This window comes from Sitodiplosis mosellana, unplaced genomic scaffold, assembly GCF_009176505.1.
Source record: "Sitodiplosis mosellana isolate CC-2019 unplaced genomic scaffold, AAFC_SMos_1.0 Smas_scaffold_1934, whole genome shotgun sequence".
NCBI lineage: Eukaryota > Metazoa > Arthropoda > Insecta > Diptera > Cecidomyiidae > Sitodiplosis > Sitodiplosis mosellana.
In genome coordinates this window covers 1-8,856 of record NW_022597176.1, presented here as the reverse complement: position 1 = coordinate 8,856, position 8,856 = coordinate 1, and the positions used below count along the sequence as shown (strand labels likewise).

General features: G+C 35.7%; 1 protein-coding gene across 1 annotated transcript; it reads right to left on the bottom strand.

Moving 5' to 3' along the window:
• Window positions 1-2,316: 2,316 nt before the first annotated feature.
• On the bottom strand, window positions 2,317-2,928 carry LOC129571301 (uncharacterized). The gene has a single exon (XM_055451076.1). It carries the CDS (start codon window positions 2,926-2,928, stop codon window positions 2,317-2,319), a length of 612 nt encoding a protein of 203 aa, XP_055307051.1.
• Between the last annotated feature and the right edge of the window lie 5,928 nt (window positions 2,929-8,856).

The window sequence follows — 8,856 nt, the reverse complement described above, 5'->3', positions numbered from 1 at the left end:
TTGCGTTCAAGTCATTCTGTCCGTCGTTTGTTTCTTGAATCATCACACGAATGAATAACCTTTGATTTTGGCACCGCATGGACGCGTAATTCTGACATCTTTACCACGGGACATCATGCGGTAGGCTTCTTTGACGTCTGCCTGTGTGTAACGCTGGCCGTTGAAATGCACCTGCTTGATTCCGCGTCTTTGGATCGCTGTTTCGGTGTTCAACATCACCTTGAAGACTTCCGTCATCATGTCGACTTGGTTCATCGCGGAAATCAGATTCATATTTTGTTTCCCTTTGCGGGTGACTGGCGGACACAATGGCGCGTATGTTGGGCAACGGCATTTGATGGCGGCTTGGCGTTTGCAGCAATGTACTATGGTGGCGTCATTTGCACGTTGATACAACATCCAATTTTTGACTTTATTCGTGCGCAGCGCATTAACCAATCTCTGGCTTGATGGTAAGTCCATGTGTATGTCCGAATTTCAAGCGCAACGTAATATTCAATTAGAATTTGGTTGCTTGCGAACTCAAGCGGCTAAATGTAAATATTTTCAAGCCGATAATAACCGAAACGGCAATACTTGAAATTTCAAAAACACTAATGTATGAATTTCATTATGATTTCATGTTAAAACACTTTGGTCTCGCGAATTATGTGCTCCAATATACTGATACCGATTCTTTTTTGTATGAGATTAAACACAAAGATATTTACTCATTCATACGCGACAACCCGAAAAAATTTGACACCAGTGAATTCTCTGCAGATAATCTATTTGAAATAGAGCCCGGAAACAGTAAAGTGATCGGTCTAATGAAAGATGAATGCAAAGGTAATATTATTGATGAATACGTTGGAATACGTCCAAAAATATACGCGTATAAAATGCATTTAAATTCAACGAAGACAAAATTACAAGTAATTAAGAAGGTAAAAGGAGTAAAAAAAAAATATTTTAAACAAAAAAATATCATTTGACGAATATAAAGGATGCATAGAGGAATTATGTACTCTAACAGAGCTACAGACCACGATAAAATCCTCTTTACATAGAGTATACACAGTGTCAAATTTAAAGAAAGTTTTAGACCCGTATCGTTAGACGATAAGCGTAAAAGTATTCCGAAATCTAACAAAACTCTGGCCTTGGGCCACTATCGCATAAATAAAATGTAATTATTTCATCGAAATAAAACTTTTTTGAATTTTGTATGCACTTTAGTGATATATGATATTTTTATTCTTTGAATTGTTTCAATTGAACATTAATATATTTTTTCTGATGATTACCACAAATCAAAACGGATAAGTTGTGCCAATAGTATGTCTTTTGGCATGATGGTCTTGCGTTGGCCATGTTTCGCGCACAATGCCGTATCTTCGAAAAGACCAATCAAGAAAGCTTCCGATGATTCCTGTAAACAACAATCACTTTTTTAGAAAACTTGTGTCACTTTTTCATTGTTATTTCGCACGTCTTTTTTTTAACCACACACACAAAATGATAATAAAACTTACCTGCAAGGCCTCTAAGGCACCGGCTTGCATTGTATAGTTTTGTTTAAAACTATATAAGATTTCCCGCACCACACGTTGGAATGTGGCGCGGGGAATGGTTAAATCTCTCTGCACTCGGTCTGTAACGATGTTGAGCCAATTCAGCCTGTTTTTGTTGGCGTGGTTGCCGTGATTGGCTCAACTTGCGTTTTTTTGGCCGCTTCTTGTTTCGGGGCATTTGTGAAGACTGAACTCATTTTATAAATAATTTGCGTTAAAACCACTTTTTCAATAACAAACGCACACACTTTTGTTTATCCTCCAAACTATTTTCAATATCAAGATTGTTTACAATTACAATACCAACACATTTAATGCATTTGACAAAATAAGAACAAGAAAAAATCCGAAAGATCTGTAACGAATTGCACTTACGGTTGAATTCTTTTTTACTATCGACTTGTTTACCTATGAACGTTCGAACGACACTTTCAGTATTGAACAAGCAGCCGTCGAAACCAGATGTGTGTAAATGAGTGCAAAAAAAATTAAAATGAAATGCGAAAAACTCGCTTTCGTATTATCGCCTAGTTGTTCTTTCTTATCGAATATATAGTAGTTGTAATTATATAATATATCGATTAGTAAGTGCGACACTGCGATCATACAGAAGCAACACACACAATAAAAACCATACATTAAAATTTTAAAAATACATTAACTTTTTGCTTTCTTCAATATTGTCAACAGAAAGGATACGATTTACTTTGACACGTGGTATGTATACACAGACGACTCTTTTGCTCTCTTTCGCTCGTTTTATTCAGCACTGCTCACACGCATCAATGTTGTCATATTTCAAAAGCTCGCGCTGTTGACGTAATGGTAGTCGTTTCGTGATTCCACCATTGGTTTTTAGTGAAACCACTCTTGTCAATCCGTCATCGCCCGGGTGATCATCCAATTCTGGAGCATTTTTCTTTTTGTACCACTTCGTTCTTGTTTGTAATTGGTTCAAATATTCGAACTGCCAGCGTTTCCAGAAGTATTGCATCAATTGTTGCACTTTTTGCCATCTGTTAAGCCAGGTCGCTTTGGCTTCAATATGACATTCTTCTGGAGGCAAAATTAAAGATTGGCCAACGAGAAAATGAGCTGTCGTGAGCGCCATCAGATCGTTTGGATCGGATGAAAGTCGACAAAGTGGTCGTGAATTAACACATGCCTCAATTTGCGCTAATAACCTACTTAACTCCTCAAACGTAAGTTTGTTATCAGCAATTGTTCGCTTCAAATGTAATTTGATGGATTTAACAGCTGATTCTGCTAAACCATTCATATGAGGAGCACCCGGGGGCGAGAAATGCCATTTAGTGCCGCTTTTTGCCAACTCTTTGCAAACCGCTTCGTCGTATTTGTCTTCAAGATCATTCATATTTATTCATTAATATTCAATATGCTGAATGCTACTTTTAACTTTTTGAGGTTAGCATCCACTAGTTTATCGAATTTGTCTTGATATTTTTTTATCTTCATTTGTGTATGCGTTCACGATAAAACCCAATAATTCGTTATACGTAGTTACAATATCTCTTCTGTATCTCGTAATCAATGTTGTATTGGCTGTGTTCAACACTCTTCTTTTTACGCATGGTTCAATACATTTCCATGCTTCTTCGTAATTGTCATTTAATTATCTGTATTGTCCGACGTTGTACTTTGGTTCAATTCTCGAAATTTGCTTATTTCGTGTATTATTCTATGTCTTGTTGTATGTGTCCATTGGATCAAGAAAATTATCGAAACGATGTAAAAAAATATTTTTCCATATGATACGATAATTCGAAGCGATTTTCAAAAATTTTTAACCATTACTTTTTTTTAAAAATATTCATAAAAAAAATATTGTTCTTTCGAAATTTCAAATCATGCATTGCAAAAGATCAGAGCTCACATAATGTTTTGTTATACGTGATTCTCAATTTCAAAATAATTGCTTAAAAAAATACAAAAATTTTTTTTACTGGCATTTACCCGTCACGGGCTATTTTTCGCTGAATTTGATAATATTATCGTGAATATTACCTCTGAATCGTTTTCGGCGTCTGTGTCGTCCATTTCCGAATCATCCTTTTCCCACCCAAAGGGGCTGTTTTGTAATGTGTTTTCTGACCTGTCGGCTCCATCATCATCTTCCTCTTCCTCTTCCGAATCGCTTATAACGATCCGAAGAGCTGAGTCACGGCCAGATCCAGTATCCTTTTTTTCGAATGAAACCGTCGTAAATATTTTTTAAAAAAAGTAGAAATTAAAAAGAAACTCACTTCTTGATCGCTGTCATAATGATTCAATACCGCAGCTTGAACGTGTGCTGCGTTGATCAAACCTCCAAAATTGTTTATTATCAACGTATCCTCGTCATCAGAAATAAGTACTGTCTCGTTTTCCATTTTTGGAAGCAAAACTTGGAATGAATATACCCGTCCAAAAATATCAAACACACGATAGAATAAGCGGTTCACTGAAGTTTTAGCGTCTTGATTACAATTGATGATACAAAGTAGAGCAGATTGGTTAATAGAATATATAATTAATATAGAATTATTGGTTGCATTTGTTTAATCTCGTAAATTGTGTATCTTTTGAATGCATTAAAGTTTGACTCATTTGGACTGTTTCTGTGGAAGGACATATTATGCTGCCTTTGCATGCGTATAATCGGAGAGTAGAATTCAACATAAGATGTAACAAAGGTTTGTTATGTAGAATAATAATATCAATCAACTCTCTTGTTCTTGTCTTGCTTCTACGTTTCTTCGAAATTTTATACTGGCATGTATATGTACATTTTGAAAATATAGGGTCATTTTAGGATTTACTTCGGAATCTTTCTCTGCATTTTCTTCATTGGGGTCAATAAATTCGCACTTTATATTAGTCAAATTATGATTATCCTTGACCTTTCGATTAAACTCTTCCATTATTTCGAAAACTTTTTCGAGCTGATCTTTAAGTTTAATTTTCGCAACTTCAGGAATAAATGATTTGAAAATAAAACCTATAAAAGTTACCGGCATCAATTATTCCATAAATAAAATTTTTTCTAGCTGGTTCAATACCGGTGGATTTTCTATGTTTTAAACCCATGAAAATTCTTTTTGCATTCAAAAAACTTTCGCAATCCTGCATTTTTCCGTCTATATCCTTACCCCAACTCCACGTAAAATAATACGATTGGGCGGAGATTCCCAATTTCATTGCGCTTGTCGTAATCGCATCTTCCATAGTCATACTATCGAGTTTTGTTGTCATCTCATTCACTATAGGATCTAAATTCAGCATTTTTGCCCCCCTAACACCATATTTGGATATATCTTCGGGTTTATCTCCAGATTTTGAATTACTTCCCTATCAAGAATAGTCACGGATTTTTTGGTTATTTTAACCGAAAAAATGTCACACTTTTTTGAATTAAAATGATCAAAAATTTTCAATAAAAAATCATGAAAATATTCTGTAAAATTGAATGAAAATATTTTTGGCTAAAGTATCTATGAAATTTCTGCAAAAATTCACAAAATTTTTCATCCGAACTGACCATAGATTTTTTTGGTTAAAAAAACTATGAAATTTCAATTAAATTTACCGAAATTTCATAGTTTTTTCAACCAAAAAAATCTATGGTCAGTTCGGATGAAAAATTTTGTGCATTTTTGCAGAAATTGCGGGCTCGGAAATTTCGGGATATATAAACAATTCGTGCAAATCTCGCCAACAATTTAGGACAGATCTTTCTTCTAGGACAGATTGCGATTTAAAATAACTTCCAAAACGAGGGAAGTGAAAAAATCAGTTCATGGTATGTAGTATGATCCATGTATTGAACATCGTTCCTTTCATTCGAAAAGAAGATGAAAACAGAATTCTTCGCATCATTCAAGAGGCGATTGTGTCTAGAAAAACTCCACGTATAGCTATAAACTGTTTAAATGAAAAAAAGTCAATTTATAGTGAAATGTTCTTTTTATTATAATCGGCCGATTTATTTACTGACATGTTGCGAAATGCGTATGTGGACGTTATAACGTATATGGATTAATCAAATAATCATAAAAACTCCTGCTCATGTACAAAGTAACGTTCCGGAACAGAAATGTCGTCAAATTTTCCCATCGGCTTGATTTTTTCAGCGATGATAGTACTGAAGTTTGCGAAATTTACATCATCCAGCAGTTCAAGGTCAACATTCGCTCGTATTTTGCACAAAATGGCGATGCATTGATAAGCAAATTGTTCCTTGAATTCTCTTATATTCGATAAGAGAACCGTTCCCGTAACCCCGAAGTCCATTAGTCCAACTTGGGCGCGTCTATCTGTTAAACCGATTTGAAACTGTGCCCGGTACCACATTTCCGTTCCATCGTCATCTGGATGGAGTACCAGGCATAGTTCCAACTTGTTTGGCATGTAGGGAGCTGTAGTTTTGTGTGAGTTCAAACCAAACTCTGTGAGTTCCATTGACTGTTTTGCAAACAACTGCATCAATTGATATACCGTCATTCTGATTACTTTGTCCCGTTTCTGATTGTGAAACAATCGTTTCCATTTCCGTACTTTCCAAGTCGTGCGGGACCAGTGCTATGTGTAAATGACACAAAATAAATTGAACACATTCATTAGACGAAAAGAAAAATCATAAATTTATCTTAATTAAACTTTGGCACCATCACTGGCTCTGTGAACGAGGACGAAAAAAGAATTTCTAAAAAAAACCTTACCTGATGAGGGTGAAGCGTAAGCGTATAGAGCCTCGTGCGGGACCGTTTCTATTTGTACAATATCGAAAGGCTTCGCCGGTGTTTTTGTTATTGTTAGTTCCTGACGTGTTTTCTCGTTCGGTTTTGTCAATTTACACGTGTGACATTGTTGTACGTACTTTGCAATGTCTTTCGTCATTTTTGGCCAGTAAAACTCGTACATTCGTTTCTGACCGCAGTGACCTCCGATTAGACGGTCACAATGAAATTTTTTCAAAATTTCTTGGCGCGAGTTAAAGCACTCTCACTGCTGTAAGGTTTTTTAATAAAAAAAAACTGAGGCTTATCAATGAAACACAATTTGATTTTCATTTTACAGATGAACGTTTTAATTCGAATGTACGTCAAAGACTGAGCATGTTCTATTTGTTTTGTATTGTATTGTATTTATAGCTTCATGCAATGGAATGTTTACAGGTAATGTGATCCTGGTCACGTTGCTGAAGGCGACCGTGTGAACGGATTCACTGTATGAAATTGAGTTTGGAAAAAGTAGTAAAAAATAACAGGCAGGTGTGTGAACGGATTTCTGATATTAAGTGTATGATATTTCCGTTTAAAATGAAAAAGGTAAAAATTGCGATCAAGCTGCTTTAACTCGCGCAATCGGCTACAATCCTTTGAAGGAACTTCAACCGTTACAGTATATCGGAATACCGACGGGATCGTATGAAGTTGCCGACTTGCAAAGATTTTTGCAAAAAAAACTAACGGCGTTGGGCATTCGTTTGCAATTGGAAGCAAACAAAAATACATAACAGTGTGAATTGTTGTGTAGTCAACCGGTTGAATTTACAAAACCAAATACAATTGGACCGTTGTTGGGTTTTCGACACGCTCGAATATTAAAATCAAACCAAGTGCATGAATCACCGTCGCCAGCGGACATATTGAAGATTAATGTTATACGCGTTGACTGTAACATAATCAAAGGTTCGTATTTGAACAACGCACCGTCGCATTCAATCCACGAATTTTCACCGAAAGTTCCGCCCGGCTACAAAATCATCGAAGTGCCGAAAAATGTCATATACTTTCCGGTGACTGCGTCTAGCATACACACACTCAGTATCTCTGTGGTGGACCAAGAAAATCGTTTGATTAATTTCAGAGGTGAAACTATAACTGTACGTTTGCACATTAAAAAAGTCAATTAAGTATGTTTATTTATAATAATAACAATAACAATAACAACACCAAACATAAAAAAGTGCAATTGACGTCATCGCGTGTGTCCATATGTGTGTCAGCTGCCGTTTTTTTTCCATTCAACAGCATTATTTCTATTCAATATTAAATTCTGATTCCAAATATGTATATAACATAATAAAATATTATCTCTTCACGATCAAAATCGCAATTAACCACAACAAAGCATTTAAAAGGTTTTCAATTGATCCAACCAACAGCAATGCTTTGCTGTTTTGACAATTCGCACAATTCGCACATACACATAGTTGTGCAAAAGAACAGTTGTTCAAATATTGACGCATACACTCGCACATAGCTGTAAATTACAACACACATATACTTGTGAGAATACAAGAATATATACGATGTGACTTACAGCTATGTCCGAGTGTATGCGTCAATATTCGATCAACTGTTCTTTTGCACAACTATGTGTATGTGCGAATTGTCAGAACAACAGCGTTGCGAATAAAGAGACACTCTTCTTCTCTCTTCGTTTGTTTACAAATCAAGACGACTATGTTTTCGTAATGGAAAGAATAAAATATGAGATTATTTTTGCACCTTGCTGAAGTGCTCGCTCGAACGAATCATTAACGACGACAATTAAATCATTAATTTTTCTCTGTGCAGTTAAATACGCTTCATTTCCATTCCAATTGTCAGGATCTTCCAATAAAAAACTGCTATCAATATTTAAACTATGCAACAAGAAAAAAGATCTGGCTGATACAAAATGGTCTAACATAAACCCTGAATGTCACTGATTTCGGATGAATATTTAATGGAATTATTTGTACGATTTACTTGGCAGTTAATCATAAAAAGAGTCATATCAAACTTCTCTTCAGCCGACACTTTGTTCAAAAATAAACTCAGCACGATCAATTCGTCACCTAAGTACCATAAGTGTCTTTGAAATGCTTTCAAGGCAACTGTAGCAATGTCGTCGTCGATTTGTCTGTAGCGATCAAGTTCTTTCATAAATTGAATGTCATCCACTGCAATCGACGCCCAGCTCCAAAATTTGACGTAAATTAAAGACACAAAGAAACAAAATCGATGAAGTGACGTTGCCAAATGTCTACCAATTTCGATTTGGTCTTGAAAAAGGTACATTTTCAACGCATAAATGGCACGATGCATCCATCTGGCATTGTTTGTAGCGCCGGGAACTTTGAATGATTTTGCGGTTTGTATTCCCAAGAATTTAAGAGTCAAATCATGAAGTTCCGCATAATCATCGCGAAAATGATGATGGTTTGCATGTAAGCCAATTATGCGAATTGCATCTACTGCAAGTTGTGGAACCATTGGGTCTTGCATCACATCAGGATCGATTGAACTGAATCTCA

Bases quoted from the DNA above. Each gene is read 5' to 3' on its own strand.
- LOC129571301 (XM_055451076.1), bottom strand. From the start codon at position 2,928: ATGAATGATCTTGAAGACAAATACGACGAAGCGGTTTGCAAAGAGTTG.